Source organism: Brassica napus, chromosome C8 (assembly GCF_020379485.1).
Source record: "Brassica napus cultivar Da-Ae chromosome C8, Da-Ae, whole genome shotgun sequence".
In the NCBI taxonomy this organism is placed as follows: domain Eukaryota; kingdom Viridiplantae; phylum Streptophyta; class Magnoliopsida; order Brassicales; family Brassicaceae; genus Brassica; species Brassica napus.
The window spans coordinates 44,231,589-44,257,920 of NC_063451.1; the positions used below are offsets into that span (position 1 = coordinate 44,231,589).

General features: G+C 35.8%; 7 protein-coding genes across 9 annotated transcripts; 2 read left to right on the forward strand and 5 right to left on the reverse strand.

Annotated features, from left to right (window-relative positions):
• Positions 1-895: 895 nt before the first annotated feature.
• LOC106365298 (1-aminocyclopropane-1-carboxylate oxidase 1) lies at positions 896-3,591 on the forward strand. The gene is made up of 3 exons (XM_013804747.3): positions 896-1,165; positions 1,277-1,497; positions 2,891-3,591. Exons 1-3 carry the CDS (start codon positions 1,040-1,042, stop codon positions 3,474-3,476), a joined length of 933 nt encoding a protein of 310 aa, XP_013660201.1. The 5' UTR covers positions 896-1,039; the 3' UTR covers positions 3,477-3,591.
• Positions 3,592-4,514: 923 nt separating this feature from the next.
• LOC106368921 (tetraspanin-2) lies at positions 4,515-7,218 on the forward strand. The gene is made up of 3 exons (XM_013808993.3): positions 4,515-4,844; positions 4,943-5,249; positions 6,825-7,218. Exons 1-3 carry the CDS (start codon positions 4,651-4,653, stop codon positions 7,134-7,136), a joined length of 813 nt encoding a protein of 270 aa, XP_013664447.1. The 5' UTR covers positions 4,515-4,650; the 3' UTR covers positions 7,137-7,218.
• Positions 7,219-7,898: 680 nt separating this feature from the next.
• LOC106368920 (protein HEAT STRESS TOLERANT DWD 1) lies at positions 7,899-10,391 on the reverse strand. The gene is made up of 10 exons (XM_013808992.3): positions 10,196-10,391; positions 9,960-10,117; positions 9,794-9,872; positions 9,515-9,709; positions 9,341-9,439; positions 9,089-9,257; positions 8,888-8,991; positions 8,671-8,810; positions 8,393-8,581; positions 7,899-8,313 (listed from the first exon to the last, which is right to left on the reverse strand). The coding sequence occupies exons 1-10, from the start codon at positions 10,238-10,240 to the stop codon at positions 8,064-8,066; spliced, it is 1,428 nt and encodes a 475-aa protein (XP_013664446.1). The 5' UTR covers positions 10,241-10,391; the 3' UTR covers positions 7,899-8,063.
• Positions 10,392-11,045: 654 nt separating this feature from the next.
• Positions 11,046-12,629, reverse strand: LOC106368919. Its single transcript, XM_013808991.3, has 2 exons — positions 12,269-12,629; positions 11,046-11,794 (listed from the first exon to the last, which is right to left on the reverse strand). The coding sequence occupies exons 1-2, from the start codon at positions 12,369-12,371 to the stop codon at positions 11,274-11,276; spliced, it is 624 nt and encodes a 207-aa protein (XP_013664445.1). The 5' UTR covers positions 12,372-12,629; the 3' UTR covers positions 11,046-11,273.
• A 328-nt stretch (positions 12,630-12,957) lies between these two features.
• LOC106368918 (WD-40 repeat-containing protein MSI4-like) lies at positions 12,958-16,329 on the reverse strand. The gene is made up of 14 exons (XM_013808990.3): positions 15,940-16,329; positions 15,523-15,586; positions 15,341-15,427; positions 15,179-15,241; positions 14,947-15,012; positions 14,721-14,871; positions 14,444-14,642; positions 14,281-14,362; positions 14,126-14,199; positions 13,909-14,020; positions 13,750-13,824; positions 13,587-13,654; positions 13,403-13,502; positions 12,958-13,308 (listed from the first exon to the last, which is right to left on the reverse strand). The coding sequence occupies exons 1-14, from the start codon at positions 16,218-16,220 to the stop codon at positions 13,207-13,209; spliced, it is 1,524 nt and encodes a 507-aa protein (XP_013664444.1). The 5' UTR covers positions 16,221-16,329; the 3' UTR covers positions 12,958-13,206.
• A 397-nt stretch (positions 16,330-16,726) lies between these two features.
• Positions 16,727-18,992, reverse strand: LOC106368917 (DNA repair protein recA homolog 3, mitochondrial). 2 transcript variants are annotated; one of them, XM_013808989.3, is made up of 7 exons: positions 18,760-18,992; positions 18,589-18,655; positions 18,246-18,466; positions 18,083-18,170; positions 17,831-18,003; positions 17,474-17,755; positions 16,727-17,398 (listed from the first exon to the last, which is right to left on the reverse strand). In XM_013808989.3, exons 1-7 carry the CDS (start codon positions 18,817-18,819, stop codon positions 16,982-16,984), a joined length of 1,308 nt encoding a protein of 435 aa, XP_013664443.1. In that variant the 5' UTR covers positions 18,820-18,992; the 3' UTR covers positions 16,727-16,981. The 2 variants fall into 2 exon arrangements, with proteins under 2 accessions (XP_013664443.1, XP_022563176.1); XM_022707455.2 differs by having other exon boundaries at positions 18,589-18,669; positions 18,760-18,883.
• An 869-nt stretch (positions 18,993-19,861) lies between these two features.
• Positions 19,862-22,419, reverse strand: LOC106368915 (nucleosome assembly protein 1;2-like). Of its 2 annotated transcripts, XM_013808987.3 has the most exons (11): positions 22,230-22,419; positions 22,096-22,139; positions 21,812-21,907; positions 21,585-21,677; positions 21,396-21,465; positions 21,255-21,316; positions 20,814-21,176; positions 20,688-20,731; positions 20,382-20,592; positions 20,278-20,295; positions 19,862-20,175 (listed from the first exon to the last, which is right to left on the reverse strand). In XM_013808987.3, the coding sequence occupies exons 1-11, from the start codon at positions 22,267-22,269 to the stop codon at positions 20,107-20,109; spliced, it is 1,110 nt and encodes a 369-aa protein (XP_013664441.1). In that variant the 5' UTR covers positions 22,270-22,419; the 3' UTR covers positions 19,862-20,106. The 2 variants fall into 2 exon arrangements, with proteins under 2 accessions (XP_013664441.1, XP_022564074.1); XM_022708353.2 differs by lacking the exon at positions 20,278-20,295.
• Between the last annotated feature and the right edge of the window lie 3,913 nt (positions 22,420-26,332).

A 26,332-nucleotide genomic window follows, 5' to 3' on the forward strand; every position in this document is an offset into this window, starting at 1 on the left:
TTCATATACAAATATTAAGTCATTGAACTTCCACAAAATAAAACAAGTTAGATCACACTTTATTAATATTTGGGTTAAGAAAGAAATGATGCGTCTTTGTAAATTAGGTGTTGTCCCATTAAGCTCAATGGGTTGGCGGCATGGTTGAATTTGCTTAACCACTAAAATAGATTTGTCGGTGCGATTTTGTAAATCAAATGATAATAAGGAATATTCGACGCTAACAGGAAAAAGATAACATACTCTCCGCAACATCCCAAATTATATTAGAAGTTATATAATCTGAAATACATATTTTATATAAAAAAACTTATTCAAAACCGAGAGCGCCCACAGGAGGGGCTACGGTTCTTTCGCTTAATCCTGCTTAGATTCACATGCACTTTTTCCATTGTCGAATCCATCAACCTAACACATTTTAGCTGAAATAATTATTTCTAGTTCTCGAGCAATCATGGAATAAACAATCAGATGATATTTATGAACCAATCTATTTTCAAGTAAAAGAATAGGCCGAAACCTAAGAACAACATATAGACTTAATTTTAACAACAACAAAATAAAGTTTTGAGAAAAAAATAGAAAGAGATGAATAAGAACACAATACACAATACGAGGCATGATGGGCTAGGTCCAGTGAATATAATTGATGAGTGAGTGACAAGGTAAAACACTTTCCTTGTAAAGAAGAAAGAAAATTTACATACATATTAGGTTAGAAGAAATCATAATGGAAAATTCAAAACTGCTGATCACATGGTTGTATGGACTGAACCTGGACTTTTCTTTAATCCTAATGTTTCTTTTACATTTTCAAGGCAGATTCTTATACTTATTTATATTCTTTAAATGTAATAATACTCAACTACAAGTTTAAAAACAGTATTACTATGGAACTTTGCCTCTCCAAGTAGGCAACTATGCCTCCTAGCGCACTATATCATAAAAGAGAACTCACTCTCACTGTATGCCTATAAAATACTCATTAGATGCATAAATCTTTCAATCAATTTGCGTCTGAGAACAAAAAGCAAAAGAGATGGTTTTAATAAAAGAGAGAGAAATGGAGATTCCAGTTATCGATTTTTCTGAATTGGATGGAGAAAACAGAATCAAGACTATGTCACTTCTTGATCATGCATGTGATAAGTGGGGCTTCTTCATGGTATGTATATATCTTTATGCAAAAATCAAGTGTTACTAAGATATGCATCTATCAATGTTCCTAGGTTCAGTTTTAGAGTACATCCTTAGTATGGAATGATGAATTTTACAGGTTGACAATCATGGCGTTGACAAAGAATTGATGGAGAAAGTGAAGAAGATGATTAACTCTCATTATGAGGATCATTTGAAAGAGAAGTTTTACCAGTCAGAGATGGCCAAGGCTTTGAGTGAAGGCAAAACCTCTGATGCAGATTGGGAAAGCAGTTTCTTCATTTGGCACAAGCCAACTTCAAACATATGCAGGATCCCAAACATTTCAGATGAACTCATGTAAGTAACTAGGAAGTATCAATACTATTAAATTAGGATCAGGACCTATTACTATATGTTGAGTCCAACATAAAAAAATACTGCATTTAAAATATAACTGTATAACATATAATATAATTGCATCTACAAAAACATAACTACCTTCATGTTAAAGGAAAAAAAAACGTAACCACCCCTATAACCACTTAAACTCCTATATTATAGGATATGTATATATCAATACTGCAACAAACAACAAATATCAAACTCCTATTTCATACCTAACTATATGGCCAATATACTAAATTTAAATTTATGATCTACAAAATATATTTTTAGAAGTAAATTTAAGATTACTAAAACTATTTAAGTCAATATATTATTATGAAAGTATTATTTATAAAAATATATACTTATGAAAAAATCAATTATAAGAAAATATCTTATGATAGTTAATATGGGACCTCAGCATCCATCCATGCACGGTGTTCTTTGCTTAATTTTTAGTCTAAACTCTAAGGATGACGGGTTTAACAGGTTTTAAATAGATTATTCGATTAAATTTTTTTTATTAAATGTGATTTTACTTAAAGTTAGTGAAAAACATATTAAACCATATGTATATAGATAAATATATATATATATATATGTATTTAACAGAATATTGTAAAAATTATTTTTATCAAACATTTTTCAAAAACTTTCTTTGAGTTTTGGTGCGGGTTGGATTTGATATTGGTTTTCAAATTTAACACTTTAAAACCATTCGAATATATATATTTAATGTTTAATAGAATATAATATTTTGATTTTCAAGTTGATTACGAAATATTCTTGACTGATTATATTAGGTAACTAATATGAAAATATAATATGTTGCATACTTCAGGAATAAAGTTTACAAATTATTTTTGATATGCATATAGCATAAATGTATAGTTATGCAATTTAACATATTTAATATAGTTACTAAATTTAACTAAACCAAATTAATATAAAACACAAATATGATTATAAAAAATATCATAAATATAAAAATTAAGAAACAAAAAAACAAAAAATTACAAACCAACAATATACCGCCGATCAAGATCTAAAACAGAAAAATATGATTACAAAGAAACATGTATATGTTGCTTAACTTTTAAGTTGCTATTATTTTATTAAATTGATTTTGTTTAAAATTTATACACAAATTTGATTACAAATAAAAACAAAAATACAAATACAGAAAAAAACAAATTATAAAACTTAAATTTCTAAGAAAATAACTAAAACAAAAATATACCCGCCTTTTCAAAGGCGGGTCAAAATCTAGTAATAATTAATAACCAAAGCTTTATTTACCATTTACATAAATGTTTTTTTGTCAATTATACTAAACAATATGTGGAGTGTGAAACTGATATTGCAGCAAGACGATGGATGAATATGTTTCACAACTGCACAAGCTTGCAGAAAGGCTCTCCAACCTCATGTGTGAAAATCTTGGTCTTAGTCAAGAATACATAACAAATGCATTTTCTGGTCCAGAAGGTCCAGCTTTTGGGACAAAAGTGGCTAAATACCCAGAATGCCCTCGTCCTGAGCTCATGAGAGGGCTGAGAGAACATACCGATGCTGGAGGAATCATATTGCTCTTGCAGGATGATCAAGTTCCTGGTCTTGAGTTCTTGAAAGATGGGAAGTGGGTTCCTATCCCGCCATCAAAGAACAACACCATTTTTGTCAATACCGGTGATCAACTCGAGATACTTAGTAATGGGAGATACAAAAGTGCTGTACACCGTGTAATGACATTGAAGGATGGATGTAGACTGTCGTTAGCTACATTTTACAATCCAGCTGGTGATGCCGTAATATCTCCAGCTCCAGAGCTTTTGTATCCAAGTGGCTACCAGTTTCAAGATTACCTTAAGCTTTACTCAACCACTAAGTTTGGAGATAAAGGCTCCAGATTTCATACCATGAAGAAAATGGAGAATGGTGATTCCGTCTAGGATGCATCTTTAATGTAACAATTCTGTATTGCAACATGAAACTCTCTTTTTATTAAACTTTGTCTTCTTCTTGTGTTTCCTTTATAAATACAATAACAATTATGTCAAGACTCAAGATCATGCTGGTTCAGCTACTCTGCTTTATTAATAGAATTTTTCACCACTTCAAAAAGTATTAACTTTTCTTTTACTCTAATGCTTTTTTGTATTTGGTTAGTCTTGATGACAACTTTGAAACCTTTAGTTTGAAGGAAGAATATTCCATCAAAAGAAGATTAGCATGCATGCTTATACAAAGCTTTTCTTCATGAATGTTAAAAACTGTTTAGTAAAAACGCAGATATGATGTAATAACTAACCATTTGTAGACAGAGTTTAAGAGACTGGTTAAGGGGATAACTTCACATAAACATGAAAATGGAGAGACATAACCATTTGTAGTAGGCGTTCATCTGTCTCCATAAACAACATCACTTGGACTCCTAATTAACACATATTTCCAAACAAGATGATTGGCTGTCTTTCTCATTGCCTCCTTGATATTTTCCGCTATCATACTTTCTCTGGTTGTATATCTTTTACTTACCATGTTCTCTTATCAGGGAATTAATTAAAACTTAGTGTCTAGACCTCGTTCAAACGCCAAAAGGCAAAGCTAAGACCAAAGCAAATCACAGTAAAAAAAAGGAAGGAAAAACATGGATTGGCAAAATAGTGCGATGCCTATTTGATATTACACCTTATTACATCAAAACTGATCACTGATCCCGCTTGGTACATATGAAACACCGTTGGTGGTCACGTGGCTTGTTCTGGTTGGTTGGATAACTAATAATTCTACGGTCACTTGACGCGTTAAAATGCGCGTTTGTGTAAATATGCAAAGGCGCTTTTAAAGCCCACAAAAGAGCATCTCTTGTCCATCCATGTGACATGATTCCCTCGGTTTAAATCAGCACTAAACCGGATTAACTGAACCGGACCGAACCTCGTTTCTGTGAAAATGCATTAAACAGGTTTCACACTTCCCATCATCTCTAACCACCGACTATTATCATAAAATAAAAACACAGAGACGGAGACCTCTCACCTTCACAATTTCGTTTTCTTTCTGTATTATAAGCAAAAAAAAAAAAAAAAACTCAAAAAGACCAAGGGAGTGAAAGAGAGTTAAATGGCGTTAGCGAATAACTTAACGGCGATACTGAACTTACTAGCGTTACTCTGTTCCATACCGATCACGGCGTCAGGGATATGGCTTGCCTCAAAGCCCGACAACGAGTGCGTCAATCTCCTCCGTTGGCCCGTCGTCGTCCTCGGCGTTCTCATCCTCCTCGTCTCTGCTTGCGGCTTCATCGGCGCCTACCAGTAAGTTCTTTCTTATAATACACATACAGAGACTTTTGATTCCGTCAACTATAAGCTTCAATTCTCTCTCTCTCTCTCTCTCTCTCTCTCACTATCAGGTACAAGGAGACTCTACTGGCTGTTTACTTGTGCTGTATGGCCATACTGATCGGGCTTTTGCTGGTGGTTCTGATATTCGCCTTCGTCGTGACCCGACCCGACGGTTCTTATCAAGTTCCGGGTCGAGGTTACAAAGAGTATAGGCTTGAAGGGTTCTCGAATTGGCTGAGAGAGAACGTTGTGGAATCAAAGAACTGGGGGAAGATAAGGGCTTGTTTGGCTGATACGAACGTTTGTCCTAAACTCAGTCAACGATTCATCACCGCTGACCAGTTCTTCTCTTCCTCTTCCATCACTCCTCTCCAGGCATGTTCTCTCTTTTCTTTTAATTCTCTTCTGAACCTGAAACTTCTAGTTTGTGTTAATTGAACTAGGTTTGGAGTAGTGAATGGAGTTACCTGGGATACAACACTAATTAACATCAACTCAAAGTGTAAAATCGAAAATGTAGTGGTGCATTAAGAAATGTCAAAAGTCATTAACGCGGTGAATTTGTCCGTAGCCAACCAAGACCGTAATATTATCCCCTAACGACATGATTATGTGATGCATCTAAACATATGTTAGATGCGGTGTTAACGAGAATATTTTGTTAATATCTTAGATTATGTGAGACCTACGGTTTGTTTTTTAAAAATGAAAAGGAAAGAAAGGTCTATTGCTCAAAAAGTAAAATAGGGGGATCATATAATTAATTTATAAAATTTCACTTTAGCTTTTTTTATGTCCAAAAGAGCATTGTTCTTATTCTCAACATTCCTCTTCATAGTGGCTTTTAGCCTTTTAACGTTTTGTTTCTCTTTCGATTAGAAAAAAAAAATCCATTGTAATGTTGAATATGTTTAGTCACAGTAAAATGGGTTTCTGAACATTTCAGACATTTCTTTCTATTGTCTGAGAGGAAATGACATATTACTCAAATTCTAGGCATATGTAAATCACACTTATTGAAAACATATTTTGATACTTTTTTTTTTTTTTTTTTTTTTTTTTTTTTTTTTTGAAACAACATATTTTGATACTTAATATTGAAAGTTAGCGTATATAAAATGCATATTTAGTCCTAGGAGGCTAGGAGACTGGTGTAGATGTTGCTGGAAACCAACAATCCAAATTCTATAGTAAAATAATCTAAATTTAAAATAACACACTATCGTGCTATAGGACCCACCATGCACCAACGAGATGGTACATGATAATACAATAGGTTTTATCGGTTAGCTATTTCCTGTCTTTGTCATTATCTCACGCACATAATTCAACCATCGCATGTAGTAACCACTTTGGTCAATAACAAAGCCACTCTTATGCTTAAAACATGGAGAGATTAAGGGAAAAAAAATATTGACCAAAGTGGTTACTATATATATTTGATTTTTGTTACATTTGAATAAAATTCCCGTACTTTTCTACTGAAATTAATGCTATGTGGCCAATAAGACCATCTCTAGTTTCTTGCAACTTGGCATCCAAGTCTCCTGTAACAAAATTGGAACCATTAATAATTAGATAAGCCTAGATGATGAGGTTTTGACTAATTGTATTGTATGTCGATAGTAGTTAGATAATATTAAATATTAGAGCAATGATTTGATTCAATAATTACAATCACAAGTCTTTGTCCCCATCAAGAAACATAATGAAATAAACTATCTCTCCCATGTTCTACCACTCACATTAGAAATTTTGTTAATTTGGATAAAGTAAGGCGGAAAATAAGAAGATTTATAAGCAAGAACCATACAAACCTGTCTTTTGTACTTGACACTGGAAAGAAAAACTATATCAAAATTTCAAACTGTTTTTAAAGAGTATAATAGTTTCATTTGTTGAGGTTTTTTTTATCATTTCTAAATGTGACATTTTCTTTATGCTGTACAGTCCGGTTGCTGCAAACCACCGACCGCGTGTGGCTACAACTTCGTGAACCCGACGCTGTGGCAAAACCCAACCAATATGGCTGCAGATGCAGACTGTTACCTATGGAAGAACGACCAAAGCCAGCTTTGTTACAATTGCAACTCATGCAAAGCTGGTCTTTTGGGAAACCTTAGAAAAGATTGGCGTAAAGCAAATCTCATACTAATCATCACGGTCGTTGTTCTCATTTGTGTATATGTTATAGCGTGTAGTGCATTTAGAAATGCTCAGACCGAGGATCTCTTCCGCAAATACAAACAAGGTTGGGTCTAAAGTGTGCATGTGTAAAGATTTGTTTGTTGTTATTGTTGAGGTTCGAAAACAGCTTCTGATATTATTACTTTGTGTTTGGAAATGGCTTTTCTTTTGCAAGGATTTTATTTTTAGGTTTATTTTACATTGCCTGTGAAGAAAGAAAAGATAAGCAATTTAGTAGATGATTTAGGGGGATAAAATTTTGACAATGTTCACTCAAACTAATTTGTTTTTTTTTTATATATACGTAAGATATTTAATTATCAAATCTTGATCTTGATTTGTTGTATGATTACACTAGTAAAATCATCAACTATAGCCACATTTTTCCGTGACTATAGGTAAAATTTTGTAGATATATGAAAAAATCACGAAAAGATACGGAAAAATGTGGCTATATATGTTTGTAGCCATTTTAAATTTTGTGATTAATATAGTAAAAATTATGATTATACAATTCTAGACTTAAATGACTCGGACACCACTCATTTTCATCGGTAGCTGTCTTGCGTCAATCCGAACCATCTTTAGAACATGCTACATTATATGAGGCATAAGCAATTCTACAATTGCTTGGTGAGGAGAATCATTCCGCCTATGCAGTTAGTCATGTTATCCTAATTTTAACATGTTAACGGGAAGCCTGTTGGCTCATACCCTTCATCTCATTATTTATTTCCATAGTTATTTTTTGATAGATTCTATTTGGCATAAGGAATGATCGAATATTTCTTTCGCATTTTGTCAGCTTGAAAGTTGTGAAATAAATGGAGAAGAGTGTGCTTTTCAAAACTTGCTTTGACATTTTGTCACAAATTGAAAACAACCGACAGATGATAGAAACCTTGAAAGTTGAGAAAGAGTATACTTCTTGCCATCCACAAAACATAACAAGGCTCAGTACTTTAAAAAGTTTTTGCAGACAAAGAAACTTAAAAAGTCTTTTCAGGGAGCGAGATCAGGAAGAGTGTTCTGAATGTTGTAAGGCATCAAGATATTGAAACCATCAGCAGCAGTTGAGATGATCATCCCTGGAATCTGGTTGTGCCAGTGAAGTTCCTTCAAGTCCTTTTGCCCCTGGTGAACGAAGAGAAGCTGAGGAGGCAAGTCTTGAGGTGTGTTGACTTGTTCCTTGGTCTGTGCTTTGAACTCTGCTTCCTCTTCTTCATCCTTCTCCAAGGATAAATCCCATATCCTGTCAGATATAGCCACAAACCCATTAGACAGACAGTTTTGGGGGAATATTATCAATGTATAAGCTGTGGCTTTCTTACGTGAGCTGGTTATCCCCGGAAGAGACTGCAAGCGTCGAGGATTCATGAGCGCTCCACTCAATCGACGTGATCGGATGCTTATGATACTCAAAATGTGCTACCTTAGCATCTCCATCCTTGATAACTCTAAGATCATGGATAGAGAATGCCCCATCATCACTCCCTGAGGCCAACATGCAACTAGCCAGCCTTCATCAAAAAGAGGAAAACACCCAACAACGAATGAGCCAAATTTGCAATAAAACCAAAAAATAATTAAAATTTACACTCAAGAAAACCTGTTCCATGAGATGACATTCACATCTGCATCATGTGCCTTGAAAGATAATGCAGGCGACTTCCCAGTTCGGACATCCCAAACTGCAACAGTCTTGTCCACAGAACATGATGCAAACACGTTCGCTTCAGCTGGACTCCACTGGAAACAGAGGAGAAACAATATTCAGCCAAACAGTACACACACACAATTTAGCTGCAGAGATTGAAAGTTTTTACTTGTAAATCTTCAACACTTGCAGTGTGTCCGGCAAGCGGAATAGGATCAACAGTCCATGAACCAGAAGCTGGCTCCCACAAATGAATCATACTCATGCAGTCACCTTAACCGGTAGACAACAAATCAAATAAATAAACATTGACTATATTAAAAAAACGCAATGTAAATTGTTGAAAATTTCTAAAAGACAAAACTAATACCGGAAAGAAGTCTTCCAGGGGTAGCAGGACTCCAGTCAATAGCATAGCCTTCGTCTTTGTGGCCAGAGAAGTTAACTAAGGGAGCTTGGTTAAGAACCGGCGAAATTCCATCTTTGCCTTCTGTTTCTGACTCAGCTAAAGCATTAAGATGAGAGCTCATGTCCCACACCTCCCCCACAAAATCAGTTTCTCAGATACACATATAAAAACATGTAACGAGCAAGTAGACAAAGAAAAAAAACATTATCTTACTTGAACATGACCAGAATCTGCCCAAGAGACGCAGATATGAGGACTTTGTGGCATTGCGCGAATGCGGTTAACACATCCATGGTGAGCAACCCTGCGGACCTTTTATCAATCAATTTTAAAAAATGAGAACCATGATGACTCTCTCAACTTCAGAGACGATTGTATGAACAGTACCTGAATAACTGGAACAGTGGAAGCTCCTCCATCTTCGCTTTCCTCATCATCGCTATCAGTGTCCTCATCTTCATCATCCTCATCCTCCATAGCATCATCACCATTCACAAGCGTCTTAGGCACTACATCGCGTCTTTTACCAGATACGTTGCTGATTTTAAATACTCCTATGGAGTTCAAAGGTGCTTTCTCAGCCTAAAAATGGAAGAAACCATTCACACAAGATTCTAGAAGCAAAAACAAACATATTTGAAGATATAAAGAAGTACAAAGACTGACCTGAGTCCCAGCCACCATATACAACGTGTGAGGAAACTCTGTTCTGTTCAAACCCAACTTATCACCTAAAATGTCAAAACTGAACCAAAAAAAAAAACATTCAAAGTTTTAAACTTTATGAAAAGAACAATTTTCTCATGAAAAGATCTCTATCAATCTAGATTACCTCAAACAGGGCCAACCAACATGGAAGCCATGAAGGGAATTATAAACAGAAGGGTCGCACTGAAGCTCTTCTCCATCTTCGAGCTTGTCAACACCTGGCTGCCAAACCCTTGTTGGTATCGATGGTATAGATGAAGAAGAAGACGCTTCTCCCTTATTCTATCATCCAAATTCACGCTGTTAGGTTTTGATTTGAGAAAAAAGTTCGATTGAAAAAACAAAAGAGAAAGTTCAAACCTTGTTCTTCCTCTTTGCCTTCTTAGGGTTTATGCTGCGAACCATTTTTTGCCTCTTCTGATGATTCTATTAGGATTCTGTTTGGAGTTTTGTGAAGAAGATGATTGAGTATCAGCTAACTGAGTAACAGGTTTAGGGTTTAAGCCTACTCAAATAATTTACCTCTTTTGCATAAATACCCTCTGTTTATTTAAAAACTATTCTAAATTGCTAGTTTTTTTAAACGGAACCGAATCTAAATTGATAAGAGATCACATTCAAAGGTCTGTGATTTTGAACGGAACCGAATCTATCAAACCAAATTTATCTAACCAAACTTTATGTTTTTTGGTTTAAATTCAGTTATGAGTAGTAGAAATAAAAATCAGTTACTGGTTCAGCAATTGGTTTGTTCGAATTTTTTATTTTTAAAAGTTATAATCAAATCATATCAATTGTAACCAAAATATCAAACCAAACTAACCAAATTTTTTGTACCATTTGCTTGTTGGAAGAAAGTTCTCTCGTGCTTAGTCAAGTATTGTGGGTTCTTAGTAGATGTTGTTGTGTCTCGCAGTCGAATTTAGGAGGTTAAAGAGATGGATCATTTCGGGTAGTGGGGTGATTTCATTTTCATTGTGGTCCAATATACAATGGAGGTTTCAATTAGGTAGGATTGAGTCCAAGTTAGTGATTCAATGCTCCATTGTATTAGTGGTATAAACACTTGTGGTCAAGTTCTTTTATCCGGATCGTTGGTGAAATGAATGTTGTTGATGAGCCAAAAAAAAAAAAAAAAAAAATTTACCAAATTTTAAACTGAAATAAGTAAAACTAAATGACATAATCCAACTTTTAATCGAAAATGAACTGAAACCAAAAACATATGTTAGTTTAGGTAGAATATTGAACATAACTTTTTCCAGTTCAATTTGACAAGCTTTTTTAGGGAATTGATTAATCGAAAAGTGTGTTAACCAAACTGAACTAACCGTTGGATCCAATTCCGGATGCCTAAACTAAACAATCAAAGTAGTAAAAAGGAAATGAGGGTAGCCAACAAAAAAAAAACAAGTAGACTAGTCTCTTATGTTTCTCTCTACTTGGAGAAGAATTTGTCCCAATCACGTAGAGAAGAATCAACAGAATCATCAGGGAGAAGCTTCGGAACCCTCTCTGCCCGAATAAACTGTTTCAACACAGCTTTCTCTTCGTCAATACGTTTCTTATCTTTCCTGTCTTTTGGTACCATCTTCCTTTTCTCTTCCAAGATCCACTTGAAAAGCTCCCTTTGCTCATCTTCCGGAATCGGTTTCCTTGCTACCTTTACAGGCTCGGCCGCCGCACCCTGAAACACCAGCTCATCAGCTGCTGCATCCGTAAACTCAAACAGTGGATCATCATGCTTAGGGATAGGTTTGGCTTCTTCCTTGTCCAGTAGTACTGCAGTCCCTGAGTTCTTAGCCTTGTCAGTTTCTGCAACTTGGCTGTTGTTTTCTGAAACTTTCCTCTCGGCCTCGGTGTTAACGACACTCTTTTTCGCACCTTTACTGCCCTTTTTAACTCCCATTTTGTCCCCCACATCAATGTCCTTTTCTCGTTTCTTCGCAAATATAAAAGCTGCAGAGAAACACATGAAAAAATAATTAGCGAGCACTGAAGTGGAACAACATGAATGCTAATAGTATATTCAGACTGCTTATAATGACAGACATCAAACATGAATTTCACGATTCTGATTCACAGCAAGCTTATAGTTCTACCAGTGAAAAGATGAGTACAATACAATAAGATGTGTCCATGAACCAAAAGACTTACAAGACCTATATTCAATAAAGATACTGCATTTAAGTAGTTTCATATCGCTACAAAGATCAGATCAACAACGAGAGAGCATGGCGAATCAAACTCTATTTAAAAAGCAGATTCTAGCGTATAGGTGATGATTGCTAGACGAAAAAGGTCATATTTTCTGATAAAGATCTCGTCTTGGCATTTCATCGAATACATTGATAAAAAAGATCTCAGCTAGGCATTTCATCGAACACATTATGAACGTAAAAACTTTAAATCTTCATTTTCTGGGAGACTAACCAGCAAGACCGAGATTGAAGATCAACATAGTTCGCCAGCCCACAGTAGCCAGTCTCGGAACGGCTTTCTGCGGTGGTTGGGATCCGGAATGAGACGGCTCCATCGACTCCGAACCCCCCCGACTTGGATCCTTCTCGAGAGATTAAAAAGAAAACGTGAAGATTTCAAACCCCTAGTTTGATGTATTCTTCTACTTTGTGGTTTTGATTTTGCTTCCTCGTCAAGCAATTTTAGATTCTCCCGTCTCTACTTACTTTTTTGGGGAATAAGTTTTCTAGCTTTTTGATCTTCGACTCATCTTGATGAGGTGGGTATGGCTTCTGCAATTGGGTCTCCAAAGACTCTTATTCGTCAAGAGACTTTAACATTTTTTTTTATTTCTTCTGGCAGTTATTTATGGTCATTTGTTGTTACTACTAAATTTCGTCCTTCGAGAGAAATGAAAAGCACGGTTCCCAAAAACTAAAGTCCGGTTTAATTTTTTTTTTAAAATGCTATAACACTAGTGATATTTTGTTAATTGTTTTACAGTTTCGAAAATGTAATTAGCACACGGGGTGTAGAACATCTTCCGCAACCCATAATCCTATCACAAAGGTCAATGCTGATTTCATTTTGAAGCTGGTTTAATTTAATTTCAGACATAATCTGATTTTCAATGCAATGCAACCTAAAACCAAAACACAGAGTTTACGTCGGTTAATAACATCTACGCTGAAGAAAATATCAAGTCTTGAGAAAACAGGATCAAGAACCAAAACCATGTACCCCTAAACGATTTGGAAAGGTCTCAAAAGCTACCAATATCTCAAACACACAAACCAGCCTTTTTTTTAAAACGAAAAAAAAACAAGATTCCTCGCTAAACCGACAACTAAACCACCATATAGGCGATAAGATAGATAGATAGACAATGGTACTTTTTATTTATTAACCCCTCAAGGCTTGGAGGCACATGTCATAACATGCGACTTGAACTTCTCCAACTCTGCCAGAACTTCCTCTTCCGGTCTGTAAATCAAGTCACTCATCCGCCATATCTATCAAAACAAAGAAGATAAGTTATAAACACACATATTTAAGGACAAAGTTGACCAACGAGGTTACAGAGAAAAAGAGTTACAAGGTCTTTACCTGCAGTGTTCCACCTCCACCAGTAGTCTCACAGTCATCAGAAACACTGACAATAGTCCAAGGGTCCTCTGCATTCCAGTGGAAATCAACAACTTTGTCCCTAAGAAAGGTATATAAACAAGAGAACTTAGAAGCAAGTTAATGAGAAACCAAATGGGAGAGTTACGATCAAGTCTTAAAGAACCTGTGACCAGCATGCTGGAAGAAGAGACCAGCCGGACTTTTAGCTGCACGATCAGACTTCTTACTGACCTGATGATGGTTAGTTAAACAAACCAAACATGAGTAATCAACGATAAGAGTGACTATTTCAGACATATCTGATTGACTTATCATGTACACAGTACCCTGTCATAATCCCAGATGTTCAAGAGACCATCTTCCGCGGAACTCCCAAAAACAGATGACTTATCAGGAGACCACTGAATTGATTTTTTAACAAAATAGTCTCAGTAATTTAATTAGATACAAGTGATATGATGAAACATAAGAGCTGTTATTGAAACCTGAACGCAAAGAACAGCAGCTTTGTGGCCTTCAAATTTGTAAATAGGCGTACCCACTCCATTTGAGGTTAGTTTCCTACGATCATACAACCGAACAGTGTTGTCTGCAGACCTGAAAACATACAACTATAACCTAGTGAGTACATGTATGCATTGCGTATAATAAAAGTTTTCTTAATTAGATACTATCAAACTACGTGTGCACCAATCAACATACCCTGTCAGGATCAGATTGTCATCATGAGGGTTCCAATCGACACAATGAAGATCAGCATCGTGCGCCTTTTCAACCTGATAAACACACACAATTAAACAAAGATAAAGTAAACACAAGGTAAGAAACTTCAAAACAATTTAAATAGAGTTAACCACCTTCGTGACAGGGCTAGTGCCTGTTCTTGCATCCCATAGTATAAGGCAAGAATCGTCACCGACACTGCAGAACTCTTGTGCACTAAAATTCACCAGAAGCATCATCAGAAAAGGCATAAATAGTTGATCATTTTGCATGGAAAAAAGGCGGGGATTGTTCTACCTAGTGGGGCTGAAAGCGACATCTTCAACGGTATCATCATGGCCATGATATACACCTCGCGGGCCAAGAGAAGGACTCTCAGTCTTATCACCACCTTCACCAGTCTGTTTGATGATGGATCCAGATGATTTGGAGTCTGTACTACCAGCGGTTGTGATGTGGTCCTGGATACTCCACAAAACAACTGACTTGTCTTTGCCTAAGAGAAATAAAAAACCTTTGTATGAGAGAAAACTGACAGAAAAACAAAAGGATCAGAAACTAGAGAAACACAGACCTCCAGAGAGGACAAAGGGTTCGGTTGGGCACATTGCAAGAGCGAATTCAGCATTGTCTTGATGTCCAGTTAATACCAAATCAGGACGGGAATGTGCAGCTCCAAGGACAGCATGACGGTTTGGTTGGGTTTCAACATCCCAAATGAGAACCTGGAATCAACATATCTTTATTCAGAAACAAGTATGAAAACGATACACTTGAATAGAAGAAGCAGCAGCACTTACATCAGGACTGTCGGTGTGAGTAGCAATAATCTTACTGTTTTGTGGGAGTTCCCTGATTCGGTTAACCTGCAATACCAAAATTAGTGATGATTATTTGCATCAAACAGGGTTTTTATACTTTCTAGTAAATTCATGGACTTGTTTAAACAGTGGGGCAGATACAAAAAAAAAAAAAAAAAAAAAACAGAACTAGAACCAACAATGTTGATGATACATGAATATCTAGAGATACCTCTCCAGGGTGAATGATGGTCTTGAACTTCTTCACAAATGGTGAACGTGCTTCTTCGTTGAACTGCAAAAAAAAAGAGAAGAAAAACACATTTGCAGAAGATGGAGGTAACCAAATGTCACATCACAACAGGAAATCCATTGTAGAAAAATCACTAATTACCTGAGATATGTGCTCTGCCGCAGCGACTCTTGGCTTAACAACTTCGCAATTCGCTATGACTAGAGTGTTGGGCACACTGCCATCAGTCTAGTGACACAACCAAGACAAAAATATTCTCATGAGCAAACAAATGTTATGGGGGCAAGTAAGAAAGAAACAGGAGAAAGCGGAAAAAACCTTACTTGTTCTGAGAGGTAAAGACGCTGTCGATTCTTGTAGGTTGCTTGTTCGATCTGTGGACCCCATCTGCGAAAGGCCAAACAACAAACGGAACCTCTTAGCACCAAGAGAACTAATCACTTCATCAAATATGCATACATCTACAGAAAAGAAGGAAAAAAAAACTGACACTCCCTCACATTGATAGTAGCCTAAGAGTTAACTGATCAACACAGAATAATCTGGAATCATTATATTAACTATTAAGCTTATCAAATTTTTAGCAGATCGTGTAAAATTCATGAATCAAACATCAAATCGTGAAAGCAAACAGCCACATCCAAAAGCTCAAAATCAAACCCTAACAATTTAACCGCCAATGCAAATCAATCCAGGAAACCCTAGAAGAAGTAGAGAGAGAGAGAGAGAGAGGAAAAGACCTGCAAGAGAGGGAAGGCCAGACGAGGTTGTGATTGGCGAGCCAGTCGTAGAGGATGGGGACGAGACCTTTCCACTGAGTGTACTTCTCGTCCACGCTCTGCTCCCCCTGCTTCGTTTTCTTCCCGCTTTCCTTCATTTTCCCACCCCTCTCCTCCTGCTCCTGCTGCGTCTGAGTCTCGTCCTTGCTCTTTGGTTTCCGTCCTCTCTTCTTCGGCGCCGGTGTCACGTTTCCTCCGCTCGGCGACGCTGCTCCTGCCGCTGCCGCTTCGTCGCTCTCCATTTTCCGTTTCTCTGAGGGTCTTTTTTTATTGATTTAGTCTCTCTCTCTCTCTAGCTTTAGTGAGACAAGACTTTATCTCTCTCTACACTGCTTTTACAGACAAAACAAAACCATCACAGTTTCCCTTGTTCTCTTAAATCAGAAAACATACAGTTTTATTTTACTAAATAATAAAATAAAATAATTTTAGAGTAGTAATATTTTTAAAAATATATAATCAATTATAAATTATAAATAATGAGAAATTTGCCACATAAGATATTTCTCTTGAAACTATTGATTCCAAATTTATTAATTAAAATCTGAAACTTATTATTGTTAAAATTACTATAAATACAAAAAAAAATTGCTGAATTTACATAACAATAACAAGAGTCAATATTAAGAAAATACTTTAAAACCTCGGATGACTGTAACGATTTTTTTCCTTCTATATTTTCTTTTCCTAATGTTGCTAAAAAAATTAACAAATAATTTATGATAAAAATAATCCTGCGCTTTCAAAATCTAGTGAATATCTTATAGGATATAACAAAAAATGTTACAGTTTTTCCTTAAACATGAAACTTTCCTTATAAAACTACAAAAAATTTCACACCAACACATGTAAAAGTGATTAAACTCACATAAATTACGCCACACCAACACATGTAAAAGTGATTAAACTCACACATAAATTACGCGGGGGGGGGAGGGAAAACCGAACCCAATCCACATTAAACCGAAAGAAGAATATTATCCTTAAACCGGAGGTGGACTGATCATGATTCAACAACTGTAGCAGTAGCAACAACGTCTAGAGCTGGTGCTTCATCATCCGTGTCCTCAGTTGAAACCAAAACTCGACCAGAATCTTCCTCTTCTTCTTCCTCAGATTCAGATTCCTTATCTGCAGCTTCATCGACAATGAGCTTTTCTTTGACCATGGCCATCAGCTCTTCTTGAACCGACTCATTCAGCCTCAGAAACTTCTTCAGAGCCTCTTTCCCATGGTAGTTCTTCCCGTTAAGATTGTAGAACGTTCCGTTTTTAGCGACGAACTTGTGCTTAATGCTCAGCTCGATTATCTCCGTGACCTTGCAGATTCCTTTCCCAAACTCGAGCTCAAACTGCGCCGTTCTAAAAGGCGGCGCGAGTTTGTTCTTCACTATCTTCACAGCAACTTGACTCCCCGTCGTCTGCAGTCACAAGCAAGTTGCTGTTTATAATAACAATTCTTTTTAAGTAAAGATCTGTTTTGGGATATAACTTACATCTTCACCTTTCTTGACAAGTCCCACTCGCCTGATATTCAGACGCATGGAAGCGTAGAACTTCAAGGCGTTCCCACCGCATGTAACTTCTGTTGGACCTCCGAATCCTCCGAATGTAGAAAGTTTAGCTCTAACCTGGTTTATAAAGATGAGAAGGGTTTGCGATAAGGATAAAGAGTGGCTCATTTTACGCAAAGCTTGACTCATCAATCTGGCTTGCATAGCCATGTGCGCATCCCCCATCTCTCCCTCAAGCTCTCCTTTAGGTACAAGAGCAGCCACCTGTTAAAAAGAAATCACACGAAACCTGTGAGAGGAGAGAGAGACCAAAACTCATGGGATCCATTGTTCACTTACACTATCAACAACAATAACATCAACGGAGCCACTACGGATCAAAGTGTCGACAAGACTAAGTGCCTGTTCACCACAATCAGGCTGTGATAGAAGCAGGTTCTCTGTATTCACACCAATTGCCTTAGCAAGCGAAGAATCAAGCGCATGCTCAGCATCTACAAATACACACGTTCCTGTACACAGAAGCAAAAAAAGAACATCACGCCTTTTGAAATCAAATCAAAGAGTTTAAAAAGAAACATGTAAAACAACCTCCTTGTTTTTGAGCTTCAGCAATAACATGAAGAGCAAGTGTTGTTTTGCCAGATGCTTCAGGACCGTATATCTCCACAACACGTCCCTAGGAACAATAAGAAAGCTACTCAAAGGCTGAGACTAGGAGGAGTACATCAAAGTGATGATATCATTCATATACCTTGGGAAGGCCACCGACACCTAAGGCTAGATCGAGGGAAAAAGAACCGGTGGAGTAAACGGGGACATCTCTAGGAGAAACAGCACGACCAAGCCACATGATAGAGCCTTTGCCAAAGGAAGTGGTTATCTGATCAAGTGCTTGCTGAAGAGCTATCTCCTTTTGCGTCATACCTTCCTCAGATGATGATGTACTTCCATCTGCCTTTGATTTCTTTTTACCTTGAAAAAAAAAAAAAAAAGCAGAGTTAATGAGCCAAAGGTAAAAGCTTTAACTAGCCAAAGATATGATGGCTTCAATAATAAAGAGAAAAGGTAGAAGAAGGAAGCTTTATAAATGAAACCTTTGGCAGCAAAACCTCGGAGGAGCTGAAACGATGTGCCAGCAACACCTCCTCTAGTAGTAGATACCTGCAAATTCCAAACTACAACATTTGTGAATCATTTTTTACTTAAAAATCATACTCTCCCAATTGAATTAAGAAATGAAAACGACAGTGTTTAATTTCTGGCACCTCAGACGAGAATAGAGAGCAGCGTCTCAGTGAAGACGCGTTTCGGAGAATCCCCGCCATAGAAAGACACTAATAAAGCTTCTTTCTTTCTTTCTCACCAGAATGTAAACAGTGAATTCCAAACTACCCAGAAAAGCGAGGAGTTTTTAGGGTTTTAGGTTCTTCTTTTGATCGGTTTCCTTACATGTCCACGGTGGCTTTTGTCCTCCTGTCTTCAAAAGACCAGTACAAAACAACCGGCTCATTAGTTGGTTTATTTAAATCGATTAATTATATTGATCGGTTTAAGTACATTTACGGTTTACTAATCTGGTTTCTATATTACTCCTGCCTAGAGCTGGGAATTTGGGTCATTACCCGCGGGTCCCGCCCCGTTTGACCCGCCGCGGGGCGGGTGCGGGTCGATCGATTTACAAATTTCAGCATGCGGGTGCGGGTGCGGGTTGAGTCAATTTTTAGCGGGGCGGGTGCGGGTCAACCAAATTTGAGTCGCGGGTATCCGCCGACCCGCAAAATAAAAAAAATATTATTTTTTTCTAAATTTTTTTAAAATAAATAAAAATAAAAATAAAAATATGTAAAAAATATATAAATTAATGAAAAATATATAATTTAAATTATAAATGTATAATTTTTATTATAAAAAGTAATTAATTGATAAAAAAAATAATTATTTATTAAATTTAATATTATATGCGGGCCCCGCGGGTTACCCGCAATCTTAGCGGGGCGGGTGCGGGTTTACGATTTTTCTTTCGCGGGTTATGCGGGTCGGAATTTTGAGTTTAGAAAATAGAGTCGATCCGCGGGTTGGCGGGTCATGCGGGGCGGGTTGACCCGCGAACCCAGCCCTAGTCCAGCCATATACCGGCCCAAAAAATTTGGCATTTGATTTTTGCGGTTATTTGGTTTTTATGAATTTGTGAAAGTGAAATGTGAGAAAACAGAGAGATATGTATATGGTACGACGATGACAGAATAGAGAAATTTTCATTTCGGTTTGATTGTTGCAGTTAAGAATGAATCCAAACCAAAGTGAAAATCCAACACAATATCCAAATGGAATTTGTTCTACGAACGACAATGAGATCATTCGATCAACTTACAGAACTTGAAAGAATATATAAATCTGGAACAAAAACGACAAAATACTATTGCTCAAACCAGTTCATGAGAGAACACATTGCAAATGAAAAATCAGATACACACCAAACCAAATAACCAGCTTTTTTTTAGCAAACCACCACCCAAAACTTGATAAAATAATCATACAAACCAGACCACGACCTGCAGATTAAGAAACACAAAAGACCCGACTCTTCTTCCTTCTTCGCCTGAGAAGTTTACTCACTGCTGCTTACACTCCGGTGGCCTCTCACCTTGTTGACCTTCCCCAAGTTGACTTCTTCCAGACTTCTGTTCACAGAGAAAAAAAAGATCCACAGTTTATAAACAGCCCTTAAATAATCAACAAGAAGTAGATCCTCTACGGCCAAGATCGAGTGATAGTTGTTATACCTTGTGCCCAGTTGATGACTGCACCAGAACAATGAGGCAACCAAAAATCAGTTTAGTTTCATATAAGAGAAACAGAAAGTAAGAGCGTTTTAACCACATAGTACCTTCTTTCTGCTCTTCTTTCCTTGCTCTTCCTCTTCGTCCTCATCATCATCATCATCATCCTCGTCCTCTTCATCATCTTCCTCTTCGTCCTCCTCATCATCCTCTTCTTCATCAATCTCGTCATCATCCATCTCAAGGTCATCTTCGTCAACAGCTTCACCAGTGAACCATGACACGGCATGCGAGATAATTTTCTCTTTAATGGTTGATCTACATGATAAACAACAGTGGCACAGATTCAGATCCAACAACTGAGAACTAAAAGAGCAAAGAGAAGTGACGATGAAGTAAGAAAGGTTACAGACCCAATATCATAGTCCTGCTCCATTCGACCTTGGAGTTCCTCAGCCTGTGCAAGAAAAATCAATTTATCGCATTCTCAAGTCCTTAAAAAAAAAAAATTAAACTGCTTTTGGGGATGATGGACATACCAATTCTTCATCAAGATCATCTTCGTCCTCAGGAACTTGAGGTGGATTGAAGAAGTTAAAGAAGCTCTCACACTCCTCAGTCTTAGTGATGGGCTTTGTGTTTTTGGATCCCTTCTTTGGCTTCTTTTTAAGGATCTTCTGAGTCAAACATTTTCCAGGATACCACTCAATCTCCGTCCCGATAGCCTTCTCGAGGATAGGCTCATCTTCGTCAATCATGTGATACGTCTTGGTCAAGAGAGTGTTCTTGAAGTAAGGGTTCTCGTCAAAGAAGAACTCAAGCTTGAACCCTTTAGGCTCTTCAACCTTGTTCCACTTGATATCCTTAAGATACTTAAGAGCACCTTCATCTCGCTCAGTTATCTACAATCATTGGGGGAACAACATCAGCATAAAGGGAATTAACTGTCTTTTTCATAAACAAAAGAGTAAAGAACGAACCTCCTCAGCAGTTATCTCATTGTTCTTGAGTGCAATAAGCCAGAAGTCAGGTACTCCTTTCTCTGCACAGATGTTCATCAAACATTATGATTTGGAAGCTAAACACACATAACCAGTGTAAGTAAACTGATAACACACTACCTTCATCAGCTTTATCTTCTTCTTCAGGTGCACCTTCAACTTCAACTACACCGTTCACAATCTCATACCGCTGTATGTGCTCATCACGTTAGAAAAAAAGCAGAACCAACAATAATCATACAAAAAGAGACAAGTTTAACAAGTCAGAATCTAAAGAAAACTATTAGATCATTATTTTATTTTTTTGACCTTGGTATAAAAAGGCTGATACAGCTTTTGATACTTAGCTTCAAGAGCTGCCTTTTCCTCGAAAAACTTGGCTTCTATTTCATTATGTTGGTTCTGCAATGTATAAATTAAAAAAAAATGGGAATCAGATAATATTTGGGAATTTCTCATCAGAGCACTGCTAATTAATTCATACCAAACGCAAGATCAAAAAAATAAAAAGAAAAAGGTTGGAAGATTAGACTAGCCTGAATCTCTCTTAGAGCCTCGACACGCTTCCTGACAATGGGAGTCAAGTTCTCAAGGACATCCGAGTGTTGTCCAGCTAAATTCTGCAACTTGTTCTGCACAACATCAGAATAAACAGACAGAACAACAATCAAATCAAGATGTAGAGACAATCATCAAACCAAATCACATTAAAAAAAAAAATCAGAAAAATCACAGATAGCTACTAAAGGGTACAAAACTCTCAAAACATTCAAACTAAAGTCCATTTGTTATAAAATCAATCTTTAAGTCTAAAACTGACCTTAAGAGCATTGACAAGGCCTGCACGATCCTCCACGTTAAGGGCTACAAATCAAAACCCACACAAAAATAAGCATTTTTCAATAAATCCTAAAGGAAAAAAAAAACAAAAGGAATCAGCCTGTCAATACATACCGGCGGTGAGATCGGACATGTTCAAATTATCGTTGCTCATCTTCTTCTTCTTTAGGCGGAGGATAAGAGTGAAACCCCCTTTAAAACCCTAGTTTTTTTTTTGGGGGGAGAGCGGCGGGCGGAGAGAGATTTTTAATTTAGTTAAATAGAAGAAAAAGAAAAGGGCGTGATATGAGTAGACCGAGATATTTGGGCACTTTATAAGTCGTGGCAATCTCTTTTTTATATTTTTCCGTAATTTTGATTTTTTGGAAAAAAAGGGAAAGCAGTGTTCGGTTCGTAATAAGGCCCAGAACTTTAATATTTTAACCCAACCACTAAATAATAAGATGCAGATTCGTATTTTTCAAACTTTGCTTAATGCTTACCAATCCAATAACAATCCCCAAAATTGTATTCTTCGTTTTCGAAGATTTTTGTTATTTCAAAATCTAAAATATTTTTGACATTTTTATGGTAATTTTAATTTTATTAAAAACTATTTATCAATTTTATTTTATAGTGTTTTGTAAGCATTTTTATAGTATTCTGATGGATCATTTAGTTTGTTGATTTTAGGTTGATTAGAGGTAGCGAAAATTGGTATAATTGCTTGAAACTAATCTTTCCTTAATCTGTGAAGGTTGATGTTAAAGCATTTTGTGAACCTATTGAAACTTGTGTTTTAATGTGTACTAAGTGATGATCCGCGGTTTGCGCGGAGTGGACGAATTAAAAAAAATTATGATTATCAATTTATAAGTATTAAAAAGGTAAAAAATCAAAGTAACAAACAAGGATCCTAACAAATAATACATAGTATATGACACAATTTTGTAACTTTTGATATACAAATCAATTAAAACAAACAGTTTGGACTTTTCGATGTACTTTGCTATCATGATTAAACGAAAATAGAATAATTAAGAGTAATAGTCTTCTTAATAAACTAATATGTTATCGGTTTTCACAATTTTATACTGTTTCGCCGAATCCCTAAAATAGAAAAAGGATAAATGTAATCTATTAACAATAATAGTTGCCAAATTAAACGGGCAGATCAAGACATACATGTAAAAATATGTGCCATTATTATGACACATAGACTTCTTTGGCTTCGAGTTGGAGATAAAATTCATGGTTTTCATTTTCTGTTTTTGTTCTCGGTTGTGATACCGTAGTTAAAAGTTTAGTATGATATTTATATATTCACAATTGTTAGGGTTTAGACCGCGTCAATTCAATCCGAGAACCAATATGAAAAAATCAATCTGAGAAGTCTCTTATTGTTTGATCCCTCTTTGAAAATTTTGGAAAGTATTAAATGCAATTATATATAATATATGCAATAACATTAAAAATTATATTTGACTATAAACTTAACCAGATTTTAGTTTTATATATTGACTAAATAAACTCATACTACCATTAATGTTGATTTTGAAATTAAAAGTCTCCTATTACCATTAATGTTGATTTCGGAATTATCTTAAATGGTGACCATATCAAAATTTTATTTGACTATAACTTAACGGGATTTGAGTTTTATACATTGACTAAATAAACTCCTATTACCATTAATGTTAGTTTCGAAATTAAAAGTCTTGGCATTTAAGTTAAGGGATTTCATTTTTAAATTAAAAGTCTTTTGAATACAATCAGTCATATAATCGTTAATATATGAAAAAAAAATCGAGACCAGCCTGTTTAAACCAATAACGATTCGAAACCGTCTCAAGAAGTTGTTATAACATCAGTTTATGCCTGAGATGGAATGAATGAGACCAAATGTTGATATTTATAAAGAAGTACTGATGTTTTATCAATCTTATGTTGCATACGATTACACTACAAGAAAACATGCCTATAACGAGGAAAAATTACGAGGAAATATATTACTCGTAAATTTACGAGAAAATTACTACGATTTTACGACAAAACTGAATTTCGTCGTAAAGTCGTAGTAAAGTTACAAGGAAAATGTTTCGTGGTAATTTACATGTAAATTTACGTCGATTTTACGAGGAAAGAGAAAATTCGTTGTAAAGTCCTTATAACTTTACAAGGCTTTTACGACGAAACATGTTACCATTAATTTTTGTGAAAACGTGTTTTAAGTATGCTTTACCAAACTGATACCCTCGGTTTAGAGATTTTGGAATAACTTGATTAGCTGCTATCAAAGTTACACCTCGTGAACGAATAGTTGCTAGAGAAGAATCACTTTTGCAAGAAGAAGTGTGTATCACTGAAGTGGAAGTATCTGAACAACAAACTGATGACATCCTTCTAATTGATGTGGATAACCGCCAATATGAAGATCTTTTCGACGAAATGACGGATGAAGAAAGTGAAGAAGAGTTCGATGCAAGCGATGATAATCATTGTACTGATATTGTTGAAAACTCGAATGATTCAGAATGATGTAATATATGTTTTAAATATTTTTAAAAAATATATAAATCAGTTTAAGACTTAATGCAAGTGTATATTGTTTGGTTATAATAATTATTTGTTGGCTTTTAAGGATTTAATTGGAGTTTAGGGTTTAAGAGAAAATAGGATAAATGGGAGAATGGGGGAATGGGGTAAAAGGGATATGAGGTTATAGGTAAGAGAATTTGGGAGTTAGGGATTTGATTTTCAGGGATTCAGATATAGTCATAGTAAATTCGTCGTAATGGAAAACACGGGCCTGGTATATTCCTTGTAATACACGTGTCCTTGTAAATTCGTTGTAATCATTTCCTTGTAAATTCGTTGTAAAGATTTCCTTGTAAATTCGTTGTAATGCTCCCTTGCAAATTCGTTGTAACTCTAAAAACGCGGGCCTGGTAGATTTGTCGTAAACATGTGTCCTTGTAAATTCGTTGTAATTCTTTCTTTGTAAATTCGTTGTAATGCTTTCCTTGTGAATTCGTTGTAACTTTACAAGGATTTTTTTCACGAAACATGTTACCATTATTTTTGGTGAAAACGTGTTTAAGCTGTTTTACCAAACTGATTTTGTTGTAAGCATTCTCAAGCCAAGCAAGTTAACTTCATTTCATACCCTCGGTTTAGAGATTACAGAATAATTTGATTATTTGCTATCAAGTGGTTGTTTGATTATAATACTTATAACTTGCGTTTTAAGGATTCAATTGGAGTTTATGGTTTAAGAAAAAATATGATAAAGGGGATGATGTGGTAAAAGGGTATGATGTAAATAGATAAGTGATTTTGGGGTTTAGGGATTTGATTTTCGGGGTTTCAGATATAGTCCTAGTAAATTCGTCGTAATAGAAAACACACGGGCCTGGTAGATTCCTCGTAATACATGTGTCCTTGTAAATTCGTTGTAATGCTTTCCTTGTAATTTCATTGTAAAGCTTTCCTTGTAAAGTCGTCGTAAAATTTTCCTTGTAAATTCGTCGTAAATATTCCTTGTAAATTTGTTGTAATTCTAAAAACGCGGACCTGGTAGATTCCTCGTAACACTAAAAACGCGGGCCTGGTAGATTCCTCGTAAAATTACGACGACTTTACGAGGAATGTTGTTTTCTTATATAAACTCGAAACATGAATGAGGAATGCCTCATTCATTCATCTCAAACCACTCCTCTCCTTCTCTCAAAGGTATGTTGTTTTTAATATTAATTTAGGTTTAGGTGGTTAGTTTAGGTGGTTAGTTTAGGTAATTAGTTTAGGTGATTAGTTTAGTTAATTAGATTAGGTGGTTAGTTTAGGTGGTAATTTTAGGTAACAAAACTATATTCAAATATTAGGTTGAGGCATTTAAACGACTGATTAGATATTTTTTTAAAAAATTAAATATATTTTATTTTCTTATAATTTTATGTAATTAATTATATTAATATGTTTTTTTTTTCAAGGTGGCTCCTAAAAAGTTGGAACTGACGGTATGAATAAGCTTCATCAATGAAGCCACAAGGACGACTTCATCCTACTCTTCGAGACGGAACCTATAGATGAAGTATGAGACTCTCCAGGAAGAAACACCTCCAACAACTACTTCGACGGCGTTCTCCCTTAGATTTTTATTTTTCAATTTTTTTGTTTTCTATTATTAATTTGAATATTATTTTATGACATTTATATATTTTTTAAAAAATATATTTTAA

Bases quoted from the DNA above. Each gene is read 5' to 3' on its own strand.
- LOC106365298 (XM_013804747.3), top strand. From the start codon at position 1,040: ATGGTTTTAATAAAAGAGAGAGAAATGGAGATTCCAGTTATCGATTTT. The intron at 1,166-1,276 runs GTATGTATATAT...TGAATTTTACAG, and splicing joins ATAAGTGGGGCTTCTTCATG to GTTGACAATCATGGCGTTGA. The intron at 1,498-2,890 runs GTAAGTAACTAG...CTGATATTGCAG, and splicing joins AACATTTCAGATGAACTCAT to CAAGACGATGGATGAATATG.
- LOC106368921 (XM_013808993.3), top strand. From the start codon at position 4,651: ATGGCGTTAGCGAATAACTTAACGGCGATACTGAACTTACTAGCGTTA. The intron at 4,845-4,942 runs GTAAGTTCTTTC...TCTCACTATCAG, and splicing joins GGCTTCATCGGCGCCTACCA to GTACAAGGAGACTCTACTGG. The intron at 5,250-6,824 runs GCATGTTCTCTC...TATGCTGTACAG, and splicing joins CTTCCATCACTCCTCTCCAG to TCCGGTTGCTGCAAACCACC.
- LOC106368920 (XM_013808992.3), bottom strand. From the start codon at position 10,240: ATGGTTCGCAGCATAAACCCTAAGAAGGCAAAGAGGAAGAACAAG. The intron at 8,811-8,887 runs GTAAAAACTTTC...CTCTGTTTCCAG, and splicing joins CAAGTGTTGAAGATTTACAA to TGGAGTCCAGCTGAAGCGAA. The intron at 8,314-8,392 runs GTAAGAAAGCCA...TATATCTGACAG, and splicing joins TCCGGGGATAACCAGCTCAC to GATATGGGATTTATCCTTGG.
- LOC106368919 (XM_013808991.3), bottom strand. From the start codon at position 12,371: ATGGAGCCGTCTCATTCCGGATCCCAACCACCGCAGAAAGCCGTTCCG. The intron at 11,795-12,268 runs GTTAGTCTCCCA...GTTTCTCTGCAG, and splicing joins CTTCAATCTCGGTCTTGCTG to CTTTTATATTTGCGAAGAAA.
- LOC106368918 (XM_013808990.3), bottom strand. From the start codon at position 16,220: ATGGAGAGCGACGAAGCGGCAGCGGCAGGAGCAGCGTCGCCGAGCGGA. The intron at 14,363-14,443 runs GTAGAACAATCC...GGTGAATTTTAG, and splicing joins GTCGCTTTCAGCCCCACTAG to TGCACAAGAGTTCTGCAGTG. The intron at 13,655-13,749 runs GTACTGTGTACA...AACCATCATCAG, and splicing joins ACATCTGGGATTATGACAGG to GTCAGTAAGAAGTCTGATCG.
- LOC106368917 (XM_013808989.3), bottom strand. From the start codon at position 18,819: ATGGCGGGGATTCTCCGAAACGCGTCTTCACTGAGACGCTGCTCTCTA. The intron at 18,467-18,588 runs GTTTCATTTATA...TTTTTTTTCAAG, and splicing joins CCGAGGTTTTGCTGCCAAAG to GTAAAAAGAAATCAAAGGCA. The intron at 17,756-17,830 runs GTAAGTGAACAA...TCTTTTTAACAG, and splicing joins ATGTTATTGTTGTTGATAGT to GTGGCTGCTCTTGTACCTAA.
- LOC106368915 (XM_013808987.3), bottom strand. From the start codon at position 22,269: ATGAGCAACGATAATTTGAACATGTCCGATCTCACCGCCG. The intron at 21,177-21,254 runs GTTCGTTCTTTA...CAATGATTGTAG, and splicing joins ATGAGATAACTGCTGAGGAG to ATAACTGAGCGAGATGAAGG. The intron at 20,593-20,687 runs GTCTGTAACCTT...TTTATCATGTAG, and splicing joins GAGCAGGACTATGATATTGG to ATCAACCATTAAAGAGAAAA.